This window comes from Prunus avium, chromosome 2, assembly GCF_965620075.1.
Source record: "Prunus avium chromosome 2, drPruAviu1.hap1.1, whole genome shotgun sequence".
Taxonomy (NCBI): Eukaryota; Viridiplantae; Streptophyta; class Magnoliopsida; order Rosales; family Rosaceae; genus Prunus; species Prunus avium.
In genome coordinates this window covers 34,032,190-34,056,087 of record NC_142285.1, presented here as the reverse complement: position 1 = coordinate 34,056,087, position 23,898 = coordinate 34,032,190, and the positions used below count along the sequence as shown (strand labels likewise).

The window sequence follows — 23,898 nt, the reverse complement described above, 5'->3', positions numbered from 1 at the left end:
ACAATAGAGGATGGGGTTATGTCGACAAGGAGAAATGATAGAATGCTACGGTAATATGGTCACGTGTTATATCTTATACATGTGATATTATAATACGTGTACAAGATGTGCACATGACCATACTACCGTAATATTCTATAATTACTCGTCGACAAAGGTTGCGTGTTGCATCAAATATTGGAAATGACCCAAATGGGTACCTTTGTATATTGTAGACAAGTACAACAACTGAATGAAGGTAAATTTATCACAGTAGAGGGCATGTTTGTCTTTTTATTTATGTTATTAGAAAGAGTAATGTGCCCAAAAGTTATCTACCAATAAATATGGTAGGACCATATTCTTATATAAAAATATGTCCTACCTGTATTAAACTTAAAACAAATATAATTTTTCTAGCATTACTCAATGTCGCGTAATATTGACGAAATCGATCAATTTTTCTCCTCTAGATTTCCGATAGTCTTTTTAAACCAAGTGGAAGGATTAGGCACTAAGTAAGGCTGCTTTAGTTGACCTGCTTGGGCAGTTTGCACTAGTTTTGAGAGAGAGAGAGAGAGAGAGAGAGAGAGAGAGAGTTACAAGTATGATCAATTGAACATTGTAAAAAAAAAAAAAGGGTGACGGTTAAAGTGAATGTAACAGAGAAATGAGATTGAGTTGTAACGTGCATGCTTAAAGGGGAAGGGAAAACGATGTTATGAGCTGATGAGTTGCATGCATTCTTTGCTTCCTCAACTATTTATTTATTTTGGTAGGACAATACTGTAACGGTTGCTTGCTTCCATTCAAATAGTCAATCACTATGTTTATGCAATATGCTTGCTCTCTAACGTGAAATGAAGAAGATGAAGGAAGAACGTGAATTGGGTTTTACCCTTTTTAATGCGACTGTTTTACAGTTAGGCTTTCATGGTTCGTACAATCCCACTAAGGGCTCGTTTTGGAGTGATTAAAGTGATTATATGGAAAAGCACATGCGAGGTGCTCCCATAAACAGACTCGCCGGCATGTGGGACGCACAACTAGTAGTGGACCCCACATCACTTTTGTGAGTTATTGCTTTTTTTTTTTTTTTTTTTGGTCAATGTGAGTTATTGCTAATGGGTGAAACTTCTGTACAGTGTACAGTCTAGATAGGTTGTGGACGAAATTAGGCTCACGGCCACAACAATTGCCGTGTGGGACGGATTATCTGCTTAATAGTAAGTCAACGGATTATCAAAGTTAAACGACTTATGAAGTTCAGAGTAAATCGTACGTAACCTGCAAAATAATCCATTGAATTCAAAGCGAGTAAAGCATGTGGCCTGCTTGCCACAGATATTACGTTAATGCAGTGTGCAAAATTCCTTGCTTCCTCTGCTTGCCCCCATAGGAACTCATAATTGGAGACAAAGAACCAATCTTCTGGGTGCGAATTATTAGTCCCAGAATTCAGAATAATATATCATTAATCAATGTTAACAACCCAATGCAGGCAAAGAAAAATATATTTACTGATTCAAGCACTCCATAATATTCGTATCGTTCGTCTAACTTTTCTTGTATGTTCAAATAACCATTCTAGTAACACTTCCACTTGAAGTTTTCCTATCAACAACATGAGTTAAAACCAGAGGACCAAATCTTCATCCAGGGTGGCACTAAAAGTTTGCTCACGAAAAAAGCCGTGCAGCTGCTGCTAGTTAGCAAACTGAACCGAAACATTAACTGTGAATCTCCTACCAGCTTGTTTCATGAAGAGATGATATGCTGAAAGGTGCATTTTAAAGCATTGACAGCCGCGACAGGTGAAGCAATGCACGTTCCCCTGTTAGACCAACACAGACCATTTCCTTGAAGCTGGCAGAACTGTCCTTGTCGAACCACATTGATATGATATACTGAAAAGCTCTAAATAATTAGTGCAAAGTATTACTCGATTACCATATTAATTTCACAATGAAGATCATAACATGCACAGACCAGAGTATTCACTCTGACATTGCCAGCTCTCATGTAGTTGTATGATGAGGATCAAAGAACTTTCTGGTCTTGATCTCTGTATGCGGTAAAACTCATCATATCACACAATCCATTCTTAACATAAATTGCTATAAATTGCTTGTAAATAAATTGCTAGTATGGACGATAAACCCGCTCCACCCTTTAAATAAAAGTAAATGTGCGGTAAAATAAATTCATAAAGTAAATTGCTTGTTGTATGAACATTAATTCCACACCATACTTTAAATAAAAATAAATATGCGATAACATAAATGTACTTGTATGGGTATTAATTCTACAACATACTTTAAATAAAAGTAAATATGTGAAAAAATAAATGTGGGGATAAAACCACCACCTTTTATATATATATATATATATATATATCTGTGTGTGTGTTATAATATATGGTGTTATATATATCTGTGTGTATATAAGTACCCTAAACTATACATATAAATTTATAGCAATAAATATGTTTATGTTATATTGAATGATATATATAAGATGAAGATCCTGCATAAAAAGGTTAGGGAGATGTGATCTAATCAAACACTAAAAACAAAAATTTCTTTTATAGCATCCATATGTATTTTTACCTTCAACTTTGGAGAATCCTTGTGCAAATAAAGCATTAGCCATAAACTTCATAAAATAGCATATATGGATGTTAGTGAAACAAATGAATTGAAATTCAATAAGAATTATAAGGAAGAGATATACAAAGATTCGAACTCTCCAAGAACCTCAGTTGATGAGAAATTTGTGCTGATAATGTGTTGTAAAACTAAGGGAATTGAGAGAGGATTTAGGAGAGTATAAATATGGAGAAAGAGCCATAGCAATGTTCTTACGGTTTCTCCTTCATCTTCTTATTAATTCATATGCCTATTTATAGGCATAATAGTTCCTTACAATATTACAATGGTAAGTTGATACATATATCATTGATGAGTTATATATAACTATGGTGGGCATCCATTATTTGTATATTTATAACACCTATTGCTTTTTTTCAATACTTTGCCAATATTCGTTTTCCCAAGCTTCCACTTGCCTAGTTGAGTTAGCCTTTCTCTCAAGAAAATCGCGGAGAGCCAGAGGATCATACGGAGGAGGCAGAGTGCATGGGAGCTCATCACTTGGAGACTCCACCATAGACTCCACCATGAACTTCTTCCATGTACCTGTTGCAGGGCATGCCATTTTTTCTGAGCACAGTTCCACTACATTGGGAGGTATAGTTGGTTTGAATTTCAAGAGCTTTGCATATTCATTTAGCACATGAAACATGTAATCATACACATAGTCCATCTTTAGATCTTCTTGTATGAAGTTGCTCGCAGCCTCCCCAATCGCCTTCGCCTGTCATATTCACAAGATACCAAATGTTAATCATTTGAATGTGCAGTTGAAATTTACAGTCTAACACAAAATAAAAATAAAAAATCAGCACACGGCTAAAGTTCTAACCTTGTCTTTGTGATTATTGCCCCATTCCACAGCAAACTTGAGAGAAGTGCACTTGTTGTTGTCCCTAATAGGCCAAAAGTGCCGCAATGGCTCCATGCCTCTCGTGAAGAAATCGTAATAACGAGACCTTACATACAAGGTCATAGAATCACATGCCAGGATGTATTTTTCACTTACAGACCATGCCCGTCCTTCTATATAAATTTTGTACCTGTAAAAACCAAATCTCTATACATAAACAAAGAAAACAAAGGAAATTTTAAATTTGGAAAATGTAATTTAAAAAACAAAAACAAAAAAAATTGCAAAAACTACCTCTGCTTGCACTGGTTTTCTAGGTTTGAATCCTTGAACCCTTTTTTAGATTCTTTCTTCCAATTCTGGAAATAGAAGATCAAAACATTGCACAAATGAATACATAAAAAGATTGCATTTTATACATAATAATAGTTAGAGAAGTTGAGGCACCTGAACATATAGGCGTGTGTTCCAGTCATTTTTGTCCGAGACATTGCATTTGAGAAGGTCCTTTCTGGTTGGAGCCACATTTGGGTTACCTTTCCAGTAAGCATAGGGCACCCTGTCTTCCCACTTTGTTCTTTTATTGCCTTCTTTTATGCCTTGCAATAGACTTCTCCATGGTTTTATATTGATCTCAGCCCTACCAAAATTAAAATTAGCCCATCTACAAATTTCATTAATAAAATTAATTTATCCTCTCAAATCTCTTTTTTTTTCTTTTTTCTTTTTTTTTTGGGTTCACCCAATTCAAATGTTTGGGCCAAAGTTGGTGGAGATGAAAAGGGTTTTGGGTCACACATCTCATACAAACAATTTATGGGCCAGAGTTTTTACTTCTTTGCTTTTCAAATGGGCTAGAAATTAGAAATTAATAGAACCCAAATTCATATATAACACATGGTTCCTAAAGTAAACAAAAAACAAAAACAGAGGGCATTTCACATGCAAACATAACATGTATAAGACATAAGTAAATATTTACCAGCCCCAAAAAGACCAATCTGGGAACACAATATCCAAGCTCCCCTCATCCGCGCAATAATGAAACGATGGCGGCGGGCTAGCATTTGGGCCCCGAAAGTCCTTTGATGGGATGACAGGCATATCACCACAATTAAACATGAGCTCCAAGTCAGGCAATCTACCGGGGTACACCCTTAGAAGCTGCAAAATGCCCCATAATGTAAACATATCCCTAGTTTGAAAGGATTGTCTATACTTCTCTATGTAAGCCTTGCCGTCCACGATCAAGAGCCTAAAATCCGCAGTCATGCGGGCCCGCTCTGTCATGTCCCTCGTGATTCCCGTCTCTTTCCATGGCCGTAGATCTTCGTGGATCCATCGGAAGTATGATGGGCATGTGAGATTGGATGGACGGCTAGGATTTGCGGGGTCGTGTGTGGTAGGGTAGGTTCTTGGACAACCTTGTGTCACATTAATTCCTTCGGTACACTGCAGTGGGAATTCAGGTCTCTTGGGTGTGCTTGTGTTTGTGGTTGTTGTGATTGATTTCTTAGAATAAGCACCTGAAAACATAAACTAAGAGAGAAAAACATGAATTGTATGTTAGAACTTTATATATAGAGGTGGAACTAAGAGACCTAAGAGAAAATAATCTGACCACCAATCTAATAGAGGTGGAACTAATTAAGAGACCTAAGTTTCACCTTAGTTAGAGAGATCGTGTGAACCAGGTGACTGGTAAACCCCATTCAAATATTTCTAGTTGTTGAAATCTTGGTCCTATTAGTTTTACTCTAAAAAAACAAAAAAACACACACACAAAAACACTATGACAGAAGATAGAATGCCTATGTTAGAACTTTATATATAGCTAGCACGATTGGAGTTCATGGAACTTACAACATCGATCCAGCCTGCAGATACCAACGCAGCAACAAAGAAGATCAACAACAATAACAAGAAGATTAGAGTAGTTGTTACAGTTCTCTTCTTCAAAGGCCTCCAACTTGTTCCTGCAATATGCCTATGCAATCCTGTCACATCCAAGAAATCACACAAATGCTTCATGTTTATGCTTCAAAGCTCTCTTCCAAAGTTCCAAGAGACCTTGAGATGAGATAGCCCTGCTCTATACTCAGTCCTTGACTTGAATGTATTTAAAATAAAATATTTTTAAAAGAGGTCAAAATAAGGTTACTTTGATGACTTAGTGAGTCTCTGGCATGTGGAATCCACATCAGTTTTGGGAGTTATTGCTAACGGAATTTTTGTCTCGATAGGCGGATGACGGATTATGACTTACGAATTCAATGTGAGTAAAGCAAGTGGCAAGCAGCCCACAGATATTACGTTAATGCAGTGTGCAAAATTCGTTGCTTCCTTTGCTTGTCCCCAAAGGAACTCATAATAATATATCATTAATCTTCTGGGTGCGCATTATTAGTCCCAGAATTCAGAATAATATATCATTAATCAATGTTAACAACCCAATGCAGGCAAAGAAAAATATATTTACTGATTCAAGCTTTCCATAATATTCGTATCGTTCGTCTAACTTTTCTTGTATGTTCAAATAACCATCCCAGTAACACTTCCACTTGAAGTTTTCCTATCAACAACATGAGTTAAAACCTAGGGGACCAAACCTTCATCCAGGGTGGCACTAAAAGTTTGCTCAAGAAAAAAACCGTGCAGCTGCTGCTAGTTAGCAAACTGAATCTCCTACCAGCTTGTTTCATGAAGAGATGATATGCTGAAAGGTGCATTTAAAGCATTGACAGCCGACAGGTGAAGCAATGCACGTTCCCTTGTTAGACCAACACAGACCCTTCCCTTTATATTATATCCTTGAAGCTGGCGGAACTGTCCTTGTCGAACCACATTGATATACCGAAAAGCTCTAAATAATTAGTGCAAAGTATTACTCGATTACCATATAAATTTCACAATGAAGATCATAATATGCACAGACCAGAGTATTCACTCTGAGTATCCACTGGCCTCACTATATCATGGCAGATAATGCCTCAAAATGTGGGAGTTTCATAGGCCAATTACTAAAGCGAGGTCTTCTTTTTAGAATTTTTGAGGTTAAATTGAATTCCTGCGCCATTTCCTGCATAAGGGGTTGACACTAACTGTGAGTGAAAAATAAACAACAACTGGCAAGAAATAAAAAAGAACAAAAAACAACACCAACAAGAACACCAAGATTTATACTGGTTCGGCAATGCCTACATCCAGTTTGGAAACAACGGAGTATTCCACTATAATCAAGGAGAATATACAATAGTGTTTATCACTCAATTTCCCAAAGACCCAAATAACTCAAGCTCACACACTCACAATAGAAAGAGAAAACCAAAAATACAAAGCAAAGAAAAATTTGAGAATTTTCTTCTTTCTGCCAAATGGCTTCTTGCTATTTTCTCTCTTCCTCACTTTTGGTGCAGCTTCTTCTCCACTCTCTTGCTGCTGCCATGCTTCTCTATTTATAGAGAAGCCAACGGGTGAAGGCCAACTACTTCAGTTATGATGCCAGCTACTGAAGTCAAACCACTTAATTAGCCAACGTCCAACAATTAATGTTCCCATGCAATTTGTCTGCCAATCAACCAAGACAAATAGCCGAAAGCAACCAATCAACCAAATACCAAGGCAAACAGCCAACTATAACAATAACTAGCAGAAAGTTTCACCTTTTTGACTTCTTTGAGCCAATAATCAACATAAGGTAACCAGGTGAAATTAGCTAATAGATGAAAAGTCATATCCAGTTGACACCTTGCTACTAGTTAATTAAGAACCAGTAGTTACATAACTAATCCATAAATTTTGTACCAGCAGATATCGAGCAGAAGCTAAATCTACAGATATCTGATACTACACAAGACACTGATTGTACTAAAAAAAGCTTTCATTTACACATAAACCACAATCCCTACACATAGTTTTGAAGTACTTTTTGTCAATCAAAGCACAAAGACCTCTTATACTTCCCAAATACAAACCACTTGCACAACTTATTAGCTAGATAAATAGAATTTGACCAAAAGTTGTCCGCAAAATCAGTATCTATAATATTGACTACCTTGGTTTCTCGATACGAAATCTGATTGACTGGGATTTTGGCAGGGCATTCATGTCTTAGGGACAAGAAAATCTGCAACAGCCGCTTTCTGTCAAACAATAAAAACAATTTGACAAAATTGTAATAAAATGCATTTCTAAATAAAAGTTGTTGCATACTTATCAACCTTCTCTAATGCAATATCACAGAGTACACATTTCACAGACCTGGTTCACTTGAAAGGGACTCATTAGCTCATTTGACAATGGTAGAATGCGATCATGCAGCGCTTGTTTCAAGCGATCAACCACAAGAACCATTTCAGAGCCGTGAGGCGATTGTCCAACAGTAATGGAAGAAAGGTAAACAGGTTGCAGAAAGAATGAAAGCAGAGCTCCTGAAATAAGAATATGTACGACCTCACCAACTAACTTATAACTAGTAATGCCCACGTAACCAAGTACGGCCAATATAATCATGAAGATTAGTCAAACTGGCTCAGCCTAGGTACACCATCAAACATTCAAGGATGCCAGACCAAAAGAAGCCCTATCTTGGGTACATGATAGATCAGAGTTTCCATATCCAGGATTGACTGAATGAAGCCCTATCTTGGGTACATGATAGATCAAATGACAAACCTTGAACTCCAACTACATTCCAACAAGCCATCTTGTCAGAGTTGTATCACCATGACCAGGCTTTCTTTTAACCGAGCCAATTAGTTGTGAAGCATCACCTGAAAATAAGGTAACATACAGATACTACATGACTCAAATCTCATGTCAAGGGTAATGATTCTTTTCTCAAAAAGAAGCTGCCAACATTCACTAGAAAAATATTCAACCCACCACATTATGATGAAAAATGGAAACATAAATTTTTAGCAAAGATAGAACAAAGAAGAGGACAAGTACAAAATCCCATTACCATTAGTACTTGGCAGAGCCTCTTCATTTATTGAAACATTAAGCTCGTCCAATGATGAACCCCATTCTGTTGGTGAGATGTTTTTTGGGGGAGACAACAATGAACTTGGAGATGCAACCCCACCTGCAAGAAAGGAGACTAAGTATAATCGCAGTATTGGTTTGTCCTGATATAGATATAAAGATCTCTAAGTAGGGCAAAAACCGAAGAAAAAAGGACTCTCTTTTCTTGGATATGAACAAGAACTGACATGGTAGTTGTGATATGTACAAGTGTAATTGCAAACCCTCCCTCAGTTTGTATTTTCCTTGGCCATCACCATTAGGGTCCAATTCAAAAAGCAAGTTTTTGGCATCACCATTTTGGAATTGTGTGCTTCCATTGCTATCACTTTGCTTACTATAAACTTGAGTAAGACACTGAATCTGTGCGTAGAAGAACCTAGTGCCAGAGAAGCCAAGTATACCAATAAGCACCATACACTAAAAATATAAGGTAAAGATATAGTTAACAAATGCAAATTCCCCCCAAAAAAATTGGTACTTTTCAACTAAGCACACATAATTTGGATGCATTTCATGCCACGTGAAGCATAGCACTCGTAAATTAGCAACTTTTTATTTATTAAAATCTTGTATATATTTTCTAATGAAATGAATATATAACAACAAATATGACAGCTAGCCCTATTAAATTTAATTTTGATTATTAAATTACTTTGATGCCTAAGTGTTTTGGGTTTTTTTTATGAGGTTTTGGGGTTAGGCTTGTTTTAAGAAATTAATGGTAATTTTGTAATTTATAGGAAGTTCAAAGCCTCTTTGTTATGTTGTAAGCGGATTTTGGGTGTATTTCTAAAGTTCATTTTATGTATGATTTTTTTTTTAATTTGAGCCCTTATATTGAGTATAATAGTAAATTTTCCAACAAAAAAAAGGAAGAAAATGTAATTTATTAAAAATATATGCAAGCTCCAAGGACAGATTCAAGTGGAGTTGCAGGCAACAGACCCTAGTGAGATGAGCTTGGATGTCATAAAAGGGCGGGCACTCTAATTGATCCATCACTTTGTCACATGATCTATCTTCAATTTTATTTTTTGTTAGTTGTGTGAGCTATTTTATGTTAATTACTTTATTTTTCAGATCAGATGTGTATTCAAATTTAAAACATTGATTGGTACATTCCTTTGCTATATATTGGTGTGTGTCAGATTTTATTGTGTTATTTTTTATCACTTATCTAGGACATATTAAATTACAAGTCACGGCCTATGGAATACATGGAAAAAGCTTCTATTGCTTTTTATCAATACTTTGCCAATACTCATTTTCCCAAGCTTCCACTTGCCTAGTTGAGTTAGCCTTTCTCTCAAGTAAATCGCGGAGAGCCAGAGGATCATATGTTGGAGGCAGAGTGCATGGGAGCTCATCACTTGGAGACTCCACCATAGACTCCACCATGAACTTCTTCCATGTACCAGTTGCAGGGCATGCCATTGTTTCTGAGCATAGTTCCACTGCATTGGGAGGTATAGTTGGTTTGAATTTCAAGAGCTTTGCATATTCATTTAGCACATGAAACATGTAATCATACACATAGTCCATCTTTAGATCTTCTTGTATGAAGTTGCTCGCAGCCTCCCCAATCGCCTTCGCCTGCCATAGTTACAAAATACCAAATGTTAATCATTTGAATGTGCAGTTGAAATTCACAGTCTAACAACATAACATGTCACACAGTTACACTGTTCAACACAAAATAATAATAAAAAATCGGCATACAGCTAAAGTTCTAACCTTGTCTTTGTGATTATTGTCAAACAAAGTAGGGCAAATATTCAGTTATGCTATGATACGCTCATATTTTTATTCTTCTCCAATATGGAGGTATTTATACAAGTACAAAGATGTATTAACCCCAAATAAAATAGGAAATATATCTAAATTACAATAGGAAGTAAATCTCTATTACAATAGGACTAAATAATAATTGGTAAGCAACCAAAATTCTAATGAAATAATGAACCAAAATCCTAACTAAGTAAGGACTCGCCAACACTCCCCCTCAAGTTGGGCAAAGATATTTTGCACGCCCAACTTGACAAGCGAGTCACAGAACTCCATACTTGAGAAGCACCAATTGTAGAGAAGGTCTTTTCATCAACCACGAGTGAAACAAGTGACAAACTAAAGCAAAGTTCGCAGCGAAAACACAAGAGCAAACCCTAAAAAATAGGGCACATAGCAGAACACAGAAACCCTGTGAGCACGGCAACAGATAAGGCAGAACACAGAAACCCTGTGAGCAAGACAATAGATAAGGCAGAACACAGAAGCCCTGTGAGCACGGCAGAAGATAAGGCAAAAACCAAAACCTAAAAAATAGGGTAAGGCAAGGCAAACACACCAGCAAAGGCATGAGCAACAATACTGGCACCATAACAGGCAGGAGCAACAAGGCAGAGACATAACAAGCATCATCAAGAGCGACAATAGCGGCAACAGTAACATCAATTGTGGTAGTAGAGGCAACGGCAACGGCAACGGCAACAGCAACAATTCTTCCATATCAACTTTAGCTAATTCACGTAGACACAACTTCTCTTCACTCCTCCTCTCCCCCTGAAGAGAAGAGGTCGTCGGAGTCAAGAAATAAGCAACATCTTCATGGGAATATGTCAAGCTAATGGGGATACGTCAATAAACATATCGTTTTCACTCCCCCTCCCCCAGGGGGGGAGAGGAGAGCACTTAAATTGTAAGGAGAACGCAAACACAGGTCACAAGAAAACCTAGGCTCTTATACCATGTCAAACAAAGTAGGGCAAATATTCAGTTATGCTATGATACGCTCATATTTTTATTCTTCTCCAATATGGAGGTATTTATACAAGTACAAAGATGTATTAACCCCAAATAAAATAGGAAATATATCTAAATTACAATAGGAAGTAAATCTCTATTACAATAGGACTAAATAATAATTGGTAAGCAACCAAAATTCTAATGAAATAATGAACCAAAATCCTAACTAAGTAAGGACTCGCCAACAATTATTGCCCCATTCCACAGCAAACTTGAGAGAAGTGCACTTGCTGTTGTCCCTAATAGGCCAAAAGTGCTGCAATGGCTCCATGCCCCTTATGAAGAAATCGTAATAGCGAGCCCTTACATACAAGGTCATAGAATCACATGCCAGGATGTATTTTTCACTTACAGACCATGCATTTCCTTCTATATAAATTGTGTACCTGCAAAAAACCAAATCTCTATACATAAAAAAAACAAAGGAAATTTTAAATTTGTAAAATGTAATTTCAAAAACAAAACAATAAAAAAAAAATTGCAAAAATTACCTGTGCTTGCACTGGTTTTCTAGGTTTGAATCCTTGAACCCATGTTTAGATTCTTGCTTCCAATTCTGGAAATAGAAGATCAAAACATTGCACAAATGAATACATAAAAAGATTGCATTTTACACATAATAATAGTTAGAGAAGTTGATGCACCTAAATATATAGGTGTGTGTTCCAGTCATTTTTGTCCGAGACATTGCATTTGAGAAGGTCCCTTCTGGATGGAGCCACAGTCGGGTTACCTTTCCAGTAAGCATAGGGCACCCTGTCTTCCCACTTTGTTCTTTTATTGCCTTCTTTTATGCTTTGCAATAGACTTCTCCATGGTTTTATATTGATCTCAGCCCTACCAAAATTAAAATTAGCCCATCTATAAATTTCACTAATAAAATTAATTTATCCTCTCAAATCTCCTTTTTTTGGGGGGGGGGGGGGGTCACCCAATTCAAAAGTTTGGGCCAAAGTTGGTGGAGATGAAAAGGGTTTGGGGCCACACATCTCATACAAACAATTTATGGGCCAAAGTTTTTAATAGAACTTAGGAATTGATAGAACCCGAATTCACATCTAACACATGGTTCCTAAAGTAAACAAAAAAACAAAAACAAAGGGCATTTCACATGCAAACATAACATGTATAAGATAGAAGCAAATATTTACCAGCCCCAAAAAGACCAATCTGGGAATACAATAGCCAAGCTCCCCTCCTCTGCGCAGTATTGAAACAACGGTGGCGGGTCAGCATTCGGGCCCTGAAAGTCCTTTGATAGGATGACGGGCAGATCACCACAATTAAACATGAGCTCCAAGTCAGGCAATCTACCGGGGTACACCCTTAGAAGCTGCAAAATGCCCCATAACGTAAACATATCCCTAGTTTGATAGGATTTTCTATACTTCTCTATGTAAGCCTTGCCGTCCACGATCAAGAGCCTAAAATCCGCAGTCATGCGGGCCCGCTCTATCATGTCCCTCGTGATTCCAGTCTCTTTCCACGGCTGTAGATCTTCGTGGATCCATCGGAAGTATGATGGGCATGTGAGATTGGATGGATTGCTAGGATTTGTGGGGTCGTGTGTGGTAGGGTAGGTTCTTGGACAACCTTGTGTCACATTAATTCCTTCGGTACACTGCAGTGGGAATTCAGGTCTCTTGGGTGTGCTTGTGTTTGTGGTTGTTATGATTGATTTCTTAGAATAAGCACCTGAAAATATAAACTAAGAGAGAAAAATATGAATTGTATACGTTAGTATCAAAGGAGAGATTTTGATACAAAGAACTTTTCTATGCAATGCAAAGCTATATATGACTTGTACTTCAATAAATTTTCTTTGTATTTCTTTTCTGATAACTAATATTTCGTTTCTTAGTAATATCAGTTTAGTATACACATTCTTAGGCAATTCTCACTTAATTAGTTGCTCACATACCCCATACTTATCACGAAAATTTGACTCTCGCTCTCCCTCATATCTAATGCAGGCACGCTCTCCTTCAACCTAATAAAGAAAACAATCTCACAATCTAATAGAGGTGGAACTAAGAGACATAAGTTTCACCTTAGTTAGAGAGATCGTGAACAAGGTGACTGGTAAACCCCATTCAAATATTTCTAGTTTTTGAAATCTTGGTCCTATTAGTTTTACTCTAAAAAAAACAAAACAAAACAAAACACACACACAAAAACACTATGACAGAAGATAGAATGCCTATGTTATATCTTTATATATAGCTAGCTCGATTGGAGTTCATGGAACTTACAGCATCGATCCAGCCTGCAGATACCAACGCAGCAACAAAGAAGATCAACAACAATAACAAGAAGATTAGAGTAGTTGTTGCAGTTCTCTTCTTCAATGGCCTCCAACTTGTTCCTGCAATATGCCTATGCAATCTTGTCCCATCCAAGAAATCACACAAACGCTTCGCATTGTTCCTTTTCGTGTTTATGCTTCAAAGCTCTCTTCCAAGAGACCTTGAGATGAGATAGCCCTGCTGTCCTATCCTGTAATGCTTTCTATGCTGTATGTGGACTTCAACCAAACGTCCTTGGCTTGCTAGCTTCTTCTATATATAAATCCGAAAGGTAATCTTCTCTCATCCGATATTTGGATTTTATGTTGTCAAGCTGTTAATTTAGATAATACATTCAAATACAAGTTGGCATCATTAAATGGTTCTCGTTAATGGTTTTATACCATAAAATGTTAGATTATTTAGCAAGAGAAAGATTTGTGCGTATATGTTGATAAGGAGAAATGATAGAATGCTACGGTAATATGGCCACGTGTTATATCTTATACATGTGATATTATAATACGTGTACAAAATGTGCACATGACCATACTACCGTAATAATCTATAATTACTCGTCGACAAGGGTTGCGTGTTGCATCAAATATTGGAAATGGCCCAAATGGGATACCTTTGTATATTGTAGACAAGTACAACAACTGAATGAAGGTAAATTTATCACAGTAGAGGGCATGTTTGTCTTTTTATTTATGTTATTAGAGAGAGTAATGTGCCCAAAAGTTATCTACCAATAAATATGGTAGGACCATATTCTTATATAAAAATATGTCCTACCTGTATTAAACTTACAACAAAATAATTTTTCTAGCATTACTCAATGTCGCGTAATATTGACGAAAGCGATCAATTTTTCTCCTCTAGATTTCCAATAGTCTTTTTAAACCAAGTGGAAGGATTAGGCACTAAGTAAGGCTGCTTTAGTTGACCTGCTTGGATAATTTGCACTAGTTTTGAGTTTGGGGAGAAAGAAAGTCATTGATCATTTAAATACAAAATTGCCACGTCAATGGAAAATTTAATTCTTTTGACAAACTTAATCGTGTTCATATACTAGAATGTATTTAAAATAAAATATTTATAAATAAAAAAAGGGTCAAAATATGGTTACCATGACAAATTACTCGATTTACTCAAACATGTTGCAATGACTACAATTTGAAGTTTAAGTAGAAAACTAATTAATCACATCGTTTACTTTGACTTAGTGACTCTCTGGCTTTTACTTATTATACTTTCACTTTGTTGAAGAGCTCACAAGTCATACGGATGTTGAGAGAGAGAGAGAGAGAGAGAGAGAGAGAGAGAGTTACAAGTATGATCAATTGAACATTGTAAAAAAAAAATAGATTATTATAAATAAACCCAATCCTAGACATGTATTTATAAAAAAACCCACACACTATTTAAACATAGAAACACACCCAAAATCAACAATTGTATATTTTTTGGGTGTGTTTATAAATGGGTTTTGAGTGTGTGTAATGATGAGTTTTGGGTGTGTTTATAAAGTGTTTTAGGTGTTGGGTTTTTTTATAATTTCAGCCCCTATTTTGGGTGTTTTAGTGAAACTCCCAAAAAAAAAAGGGTGACGGTTAAAGTGAATGTTGCAGAGAAATGAGATTGAGTTGTAACGTGCATGCTTAAAGGGGAAGGGAAAACGATGTGATGAGCTGATGAGTTGCATGCTTTCTTTGCTTCCTAAACTATTTATTTATTTTGGTAGGACAATACTGTAACAGTTGCTTGCTTCCATTTAAATAATCGATCACTATGTTTATGCAATATGCTTGCTCTCTAACGTGAAATGAAGAAGATGAAGGAAGAATGTGAATTGGGTTTTACACTTTTTAATGCGACTTTTTTACAATTAGGCTTTCATGGTTCGTACAATCCGACTAATGGCTCGTTTTGGAGTGATTAAAGTGATTATATGAAAAAGCACATGCGAGGTGCTCCCATAAACAGACTCGCCGGCATGTGGGACGCAAAACTAGTAGTGGGCCCCACATCACTTTTGTGAGTTATTGCTAATGGGTGAAACTTCTGTACAGTGTACAGTCTAGATAGGTTGTGGACGAAATTAGGCTCACGGCCACAACAATTGCCGTGTGGGACGGATTATCTGCTTAATAGTAAGTCAACGGATTATCAAAGTTAAACGACTTATGAAGTTCAGAGTAAATCGTACGTAACCTGCAAAATAATCCATTGAATTCAAAGCGAGTAAAGCATGTGGCCTGCTTGCCACAGATATTACGTTAATGCAGTGTGCAAAATTCCTTGCTTCCTCTGCTTGCCCCCATAGGAACTCATAATTGGAGACAAAGAACCAATCTTCTGGGTGCGAATTATTAGTCCCAGAATTCAGAATAATATATCATTAATCAATGTTAACAACCCAATGCAGGCAAAGAAAAATATATTTACTGATTCAAGCACTCCATAATATTCGTATCGTTCGTCTAACTTTTCTTGTATGTTCAAATAACCATTCTAGTAACACTTCCACTTGAAGTTTTCCTATCAACAACATGAGTTAAAACCAGAGGACCAAATCTTCATCCAGGGTGGCACTAAAAGTTTGCTCACGAAAAAAGCCGTGCAGCTGCTGCTAGTTAGCAAACTGAACCGAAACATTAACTGTGAATCTCCTACCAGCTTGTTTCATGAAGAGATGATATGCAGAAAGGTGCATTTTAAAGCATTGACAGCCGACAGGTGAAGCAATGCACGTTCCCCTGTTAGACCAACACAGACCATTTCCTTGAAGCTGGCAAAACTGTCCTTGTCGAACCACATTGATATACTGAAAAGCTCTAAATAATTAGTGCAAAGTATTACTCGATTACCATATTAATTTCACAATGAAGATCATAACATGCACAGACCAGAGTATTCACTCTGAGTATCCACTGGCCTCACTATATCATGGCAGAGAATGCCTCAAAATGTGGGAGTTTCAGAGGCCAGTTACTAAAGGGAGGTCTTCTTTTTAGAATTTTTGAGGTTAAATTGAATTCCTGCGCCATTTCCTGCATAAGGTAACCAGTTGAAATTAGCTAATAGATGAAAAGTCATATCCAGTTGACACCTTGCCACTAGTTAATTAAGAAACAGTGGTTACATAACTAATCCATAAATTTTGTACCAGCAGATATTGAGCAGAAGCTAAATCTACAGATATCTGATACTACACAAGACACTGATTGTACTAAAAAAATGCAACGAAAAAGCTTTCATTTACACATAAACCACAATCCCTACACATACTTATGAAGTACTTTTTGTCAATCAAAGCACAAAGACCTCTTATACTTCCAAAATATAAACCACTTGCACAACTTAGCAGGTGCATAATTTACTGTCATGAACTCTAGTCATCACATTGTAAACTAAATCCCAAAATTACCTTATTAGCTAGATAAATAGAATTTGACAAAAAGTTGTCCGCAAAATCAGTATCTATAATATTGACTACCTTGATTTCTCGATATGAAATCTGATTCACTGGGATTTTGGCAGGGCATTCATGTCTTAGGGACAAGAAAATCTGCAACAGCCGCTTTCTGTCAAACAATAAAAACAATATGACAAAATTGTAATAAAATGCATTTCTAAATAAAAGTTGGAGCATACTTATTATCACCCTACTTGCATAAAGATGACTCAGTAGACGGATAATGTGCTCCTTTGGCAGCGGTGCCTTGCTTTCTTCCAGTGGTTCCAAGAATGACTTCATGCAAACCAGCCTTATTCCAACATATTGAATACCTGTGAATCAAAGCATTGAGGAATCAGTAGTAACCAAACAATACACGGTCACTTTATATGTAGAACTGTCAAAATTAAATAACAAGTACCCGCATGTTAAAGTGGTCAAAGCAGTCTCGGAATGCTGAAATTCCTTTGGTGGCATTGGAGCTGCCCATATTAGTGGCTGCCAGTGGCATTAGTATATGCATTTATAATAACCATCTCTAATGCAATATCACAGAGTACACACTTCACAGACCTGGTTCACTTGAAAGGGACTCATTAGCTCATTTGACAATGGTAGAATGCGATCATGCAGCGCTTGTTTCAAGCGATCAACCACAAGAACCATTTCAGAGCCATGAGGCGATTGTCCAACAGTAATGGAAGAAAGGTAAACAGGTTGCAGAAAGAATGAAAGCAGAGCTCCTGAAATAAGAATATGTATGACCTCACCAACTAACTTATAACTAGTAATGCCCATGTAACCAAGTACGGTCAATATAATCATGAAGATTAGTCAAACTGGCTCAGTCTAGGTACACCATCAAACATTCAAGGATGCCCAACCAAAAGAAGCCAGGTGTGTATTTAGACCAGAGTTTCAATATCCAAGATTGACTGAATGAAGCCCTATCTTGGGTACATGATAGATCAAATGACAAACCTTGAACTCCAACTACATTCCAACTAGCCATCTTGTCAGAGCAACTAACTGATAAAGTTGTATCACCACGACCAGGCTTTCTTTGAACCGAGCCAATTAGTTGTGAAGCATCACCTGAAAATAAGGTAACATACAGATGCTACATGACTCAAATCTCATGTCAAGAGTAATGATTCTTTTCTCAAAAAGAAGCTGCCAACATTCACTAGAAAAATATTCAACCCACCACATTATGGTGAAAAATGGAAACATAAATTTTTAGCAAATATAGAACAAAGATGAGGACAAGTACAAAATCCCATTACCATTAGCATTTGGCAGAGCCTCTTCATTTATTGAAACATTAATCTCGTCCAAAGATGAACTCCGTTCTGTTGGTGAGATGTTTTTTGGGGGAGACAACAGTGAACTCAGAGATGCAACCCCACCTGCAAGAAAGGAGAATAAGCATAATCGCAGTGTTGGTTTGTCTTTGTCCTGATATAGATATAAAGATCTCTAAGTAGGGCAAAAACCAAAGAAAAAAGGACTCTCTTTTCTTGGATATGAACAAGAACTGACATGGTAGTTGTGATATGTACAAGTGTAATTGCAAACCCTTCCTCAGTTTGTATTTCCTTGGCCATCACCATTAGGGTCCAATTCAAAAAGCAAGTTTTTGGCATCACCATTTTGCAATTGTGTGCTTCCATTGCTATCACTTTTGCTTACTATAAACTTCAGTAAGACACTGAATCTGTGCATAGAAGAACCTAGTGCCAGAGAAGCCAAATATACCAATAAGCACCATATACTGAAAATATAAGGTAGAGATATAGTTAACATATAAATTCCCCCCAAAAAATTGGTACTTTTCAACTAAGCACACATAATTTGGATGCATTTCATGCCACATGAAGCATAGCACTCGTAAATTAGCAACTTTTTATTTATTAAAATCTTGTATATAACAAATTAAATTTCCTAATGAAATGAATATATAACAACAAATTAAAACCTCAGTAAAGATCTTCGAGCTATAATCTCGGTGTGGGAATCATTGACGACATCACCGTTGGAGCTCAAGAGTGAACGCCCAAGACATTTGATCCCAGTTCCCAACGCGACAACTTCCAATTCTGAACAATTGAAAGTGTTAAGAACACTGTTTGCTTTCCAGGAAAGTGCAGGAGAATCAAATTTAGAGAAGAAAAAACGAAGGAAAGTAGGACCTTGAGAAGGAGAGGAAACGAGGAAAGCGGCCAAGACGGTGACTTCGCGACCCTGAGGCTTGCCTTTCTTGGGAAGAGAGTTGTAGAGTGAGAACACCTTGTCCGAGACCTTCTCGCCCCACTCTAGTTTTGAAGAAGAAGAAGGAGCAGACGACGGCGTTTCGAAGCAGGACGGCGACGCCATGCTGCAGAAAGTGATGGTAGGGGTGAGTGAGAGAAGAGAAGCTCCCGCCTCCGATTTCGGGTCATTCGGACCACTACGTGGTTGGATTTGGATTGGGTGGACTTCCAATTCATTTTTTGGGTCTAGAATTGGGCCAATCTTATGCACCCAAGAAGAAAAGAAAGAAGCCCAATTTCACCATTTTCCATAACAAGACTGACCCAAGCATAAAGATACCAACTACAAAATGATTGAAGGGAGATTTCAACTTAAGAGCTATTTTAATATTAAGAAATTCACTAGATTAGGAGAGTTGGTATTGAATATAGGCTCACTTGTAAGTGCTTATGCGAGAGCACCTCCACCCCAAAGGGCAAGGGCAAGGCAAAAAAAAGGCAAGGTTTGTCACTATTTATGTGAGCCCTTGCCTTTTTTGTTTCCACCCCAAAGGGCAATTACTATTCATTTTAATTTATTTTCTATTTTTTCTACTTAAATCCTTAATTTTTGTGTAGGAAGTGAAGAATATGATTAGGTATTTATTTAAACAAAAAATTCTGAAATTTTTGGTTTTTTTTCTTCTTTTTTTTCGTTGCTGACGTCATTAATAACATTTGCAAGCCCAGACAAGATTTGCATTTGGGCCTACCCAGGCTTGTGGAGCCCACCAGCTGCCCGGTCTTGCTGTTGCGCGCTGGAGCCAATTGTTGGGCCTAAGCCCCCTCCTGCCCGGGCAAAATAGGAGCGCTGGAGGTGCTCTGAGAAGCACTTTTACTCGTTAAGGGTTTTTTAGTTAGCTAAAAGAGCTTTTAGCCATTCTAAAAGCACTTCCAATTCTTATTAAGTGAAATATCATTTATCCTCCTACTTGAGCACTTCTCGATCCCCTCTTTAGTATGAATAATGCTATTTAAAGATCAATAATGCTATTTGTGTCACTTTTACTGACTTATATGGGACCCACATGTGTTAGAGAGGCGGTCAGCTAAGTAACCAGTAAAGATGGTACAAATAGCAGCACCCTTATGTAGGAACTCTTAGTCCAAATTCATAGAGGTTTTGTTCTTGTTTGTAGTGACATAAATAAACTCTACACTATTTAATTTCTATAAACAAACCCCAAAAAATGACAGCTGACCCTATTAAATTTAATTTTGATTGTTAAATTACTTTGATGCCTGAGTGTTTTATGTTTTTTTTATATGAGGTTTTGGAGTTAGGCTTGTTTTAATAAATTAATGGAAATTTTGTAATTTATAAGAAGTTCGAAGCCTCTTTGTTATGTTGTAAATGGGTTTTGGGTTTGTTTCTAAAGTCCATTTTATGTATGATTTTTTTTTTTTAATATGAGCCCTTATATTGAGTATAATAGTGAATTTCCAAAAAAAAAAAAAAGATGGAAGAAAATGTAATTTATTAAAAATATATGCAAGCTCCAAAGACAGATTCAAGAGGGAGTTGGATGGGATTCAAGTGGAGTTGCAAGCAACAGACCCTAGTGAGATGAGCTTGGATATCATAAAAGGGCGGGCACTCTAAATATTCTTGTAGAGCTTTGAAAAATTCTTGATGTAAAACTTAGAAATACATTGAAACAAACCATCAGAGTTTATATTTACCAGTAGAGAGCCATTGATTTTGTAGCAAGCTTTGAATGCTTGTGTTCAGATCTCTTCTTTCCAGTCTAGGACATATAAAATTATAGGTCATGGCCTATGGAACCCATGGTAAAAAAAAGCTTATATTGTTGTAAAACTAAGGGAATTGAGAGAGGATTTAGGAGAGTATGAATATGGAGAAAGAGCCATAGCAATGTTCTTACGGTTTCTCCTTCATCTTCTTATTAATTCATATGCCTATTTATAGGCATACTAGTTCCTTATAATATTACAATGGTAAGTTGATACATACATCATTGATGAGTTATATAGCACCAATAGTTAGGTATGGTGGGCATCCATTATTTGTATATTTATAACACTCCCCCTTGGATGTCCACCATGCATGGAATATGCCTCATTAAAAACCTTGCCAGTAAAACCCAGTGGAACAAAAACTGGTCAAAGGGAAAAAGAGTACATAACCATGTGTAGCATAAAACTTTGTCATGTGTATAATGAACACTCACTAGCGTGCGACACAGCCTCGTTAAAACCTTGCCAAGAAAAGCCCAGTGGGATAAAACTTGGACGAAGGAAAAAGAATACAGTGTGTGAAAATATTTATTGATAACACGCTACCCCTGATGCTCGACAAAATATCTTTAAACCTTAAGATAATCCATCTTTCTGAATGTTGTGGTTGCCACAACTTTGATACACCTTTAGTGAATAAATCTAACTTTCAATTTGATGGATGCTTCCCTTGAAGAATTACTTTCCTTTGATAACTTCATACTATGATGACCTATCACAAATGATATTGATATCACATTTGGACTTCAAGAAATGATCTTTGATAATGACTACATAAAACTTGTTGTTGCAGCATCATTGGAGGATCCATTTGTGTCGTCAATCATCTAATCCTTATTGAGGTCAGAGTAATACAAAAAAATATCTATGCTACTTTTGTAAGCCTTCACTTCATACAATGGCTTGATTTTCATATGCTACATATAAAAATAATAATAATAATGACCTCATATTTATAATGATAATAGCATTAAATATTTATCTGGTATAATCAGTCATTCATACATATCCTTGTATGTTTTGAGAATATTGCGTATGTTATTCCATAGGCTCTTCAGGAGTCTAAATATTTCTCATAACTTTAAACATTTGAATACGTTGCAACGTCTTTAAATTCGAATTCAATCAAAGTACTCTATGAGGCAATTTATACATATTGATATTGAGTACAAAATATGTGCTTCAGGCACATGTCCTTCAGAGATTTGCTTCATGCAATTTTAATCCTTCAAGGATTTTATTTAAAGGATTACACTTCATGACATATTATATAGCTTTATATCTAGCTATTTGTTCTGCTTGTACATTTTTTTAGGGAATTGTTTCTGGCGATATGTTCCATGTATTTAATAACCCTTAAAGATAACATGTTGATCTCCGTAAATGTGTAATAAAAAGGCATGATTGCATTTGTAAATATGGAGAACCTCAACATTCCTTGTTTCTACCAGAAACATTGTGTCATATAAAGTGAGTATATTCCTCTTTATTCTGAACACCTATATATAACCTGCAGGGTTAACATCTTTTTGGGGTTCGTACTATGGGTTTGTTCTTTCACATTTATTCTCTTCTGTAATGGAATTGCCTCTTTCCATTTTGGCCAATGATTTTGTCGACATTTAATAATAGAACGTGGCTTCAATCAACACAGCCCATTGATGATTTGAGTAGCTACTCCAAAACCAAAAATTGTCATTCATCAATTCGTGATCCCATCATTCTCATGTACATGCGCATTCATCAATTATAAGTATTTCTTTGCCTTCGGGTACCCAAGTCATTTCAGGGGCTTTTATTGTCTCTATCCAGACAGACACCTCTTATAAGATGAATTATGTGAGAATGTGGATCATAATCTCTAATGGAGAGTTATTTTATAATAGGGAGTGAATAATCTCAATTCAGGGAGTTGGAATATTTAGAACCCATATATCTGTCATGCTGCAAGCATGCCATAGATTAATACATACATGTCAATGAATTGTCCTTCTTGAACTTTAAACTATATAATTTGCTACGCATTAGGCGTGCACCATATTAATATTGACATGTTAATGAATTGTCTTTTTGGGACCTCAATCCATATCATTTGCTACACAATAAGTGTGCATCTCATTGATCACTGCTATGCTCATGTTTTGCTCTTCCGAGGCTTTAATTTATGCAGTGTATTATCAATGTATTCAACTTGCAATTTGTAAAATTTGCATTAATAATTCATGAAAACATATCAAGATCACATAAGCCATTCTTCTGGAATGGTCATAATACAAGTCATTCTTCTGGAACGATCCTTTGCATGGCATTCTTCTGGAACGGTCTTATCTTCCCATCTGGTTACCATTGAAGATGTTGTACAAAATATCAAAATAAGAGTACAAGCATGAAATAACACAAGTATTGCTTACATCCTTAGTGGGAGAAACTTTGCTCAAATATCATTCAAGCTCGTATCGGCTCAGCAAATATAATGGAACGCTTGATTATCTAGTTATATCCTGCAAGGCAAGAGCAAAAATCACAATTCTTTTCTTTGTCAAAACAAAATAACCCTCAGTGTTAGGTTCACTACATGGATTTGTTCTTCAAATAATGGTTCTAAAGAAACAAAAACCCTTACGAACAAAAAGTTATAAAAAGATAGAAAAGATACAAAGAATTGTGATATTGATTGCAAGGTAGGTAAGTAATCAGGGAAGGAAACTAGTGAGGTAACATACAACAAACTCTCATTTCTCCTAGCCTAGAAGAACTTCAAGAGATTAGAGCATGTGGTCGTCCTTACAAT

At 36.5% G+C, this 23,898-nt stretch overlaps 2 protein-coding genes and 3 pseudogenes across 3 annotated transcripts; all 5 read right to left on the bottom strand.

The window, feature by feature from the left end:
- Window positions 1-2,966: 2,966 nt before the first annotated feature.
- Window positions 2,967-5,021, bottom strand: LOC110759273 (uncharacterized). Its single transcript, XM_021961324.2, has 5 exons — window positions 4,466-5,021; window positions 3,931-4,123; window positions 3,778-3,842; window positions 3,463-3,673; window positions 2,967-3,354 (listed from the first exon to the last, which is right to left on the bottom strand). Exons 1-5 carry the CDS (start codon window positions 5,017-5,019, stop codon window positions 2,992-2,994), a joined length of 1,386 nt encoding a protein of 461 aa, XP_021817016.2. The 5' UTR covers window positions 5,020-5,021; the 3' UTR covers window positions 2,967-2,991.
- A 1,391-nt stretch (window positions 5,022-6,412) lies between these two features.
- LOC110759282 (tRNA-specific adenosine deaminase TAD1-like) lies at window positions 6,413-8,925 on the bottom strand (annotated as a pseudogene).
- An 816-nt stretch (window positions 8,926-9,741) lies between these two features.
- Window positions 9,742-10,264, bottom strand: LOC148296913 (uncharacterized). Its single transcript, XM_088249331.1, has 2 exons — window positions 10,246-10,264; window positions 9,742-10,104 (listed from the first exon to the last, which is right to left on the bottom strand). Exon 2 carries the CDS (start codon window positions 10,051-10,053, stop codon window positions 9,742-9,744), a length of 312 nt encoding a protein of 103 aa, XP_088105457.1. The 5' UTR covers window positions 10,054-10,104; window positions 10,246-10,264.
- Window positions 10,265-11,446: 1,182 nt separating this feature from the next.
- LOC110759279 (uncharacterized) lies at window positions 11,447-16,418 on the bottom strand (annotated as a pseudogene).
- Window positions 16,022-19,497, bottom strand: LOC110759275 (tRNA-specific adenosine deaminase TAD1-like; annotated as a pseudogene). The gene is made up of 10 exons (XR_015833395.1): window positions 19,251-19,497; window positions 19,037-19,157; window positions 18,601-18,791; window positions 18,345-18,467; window positions 18,040-18,153; window positions 17,632-17,801; window positions 17,480-17,556; window positions 17,271-17,390; window positions 17,098-17,185; window positions 16,022-16,651 (listed from the first exon to the last, which is right to left on the bottom strand). The product of XR_015833395.1 is annotated as a tRNA-specific adenosine deaminase TAD1-like (transcript).
- Window positions 19,498-23,898: the final 4,401 nt, after the last annotated feature.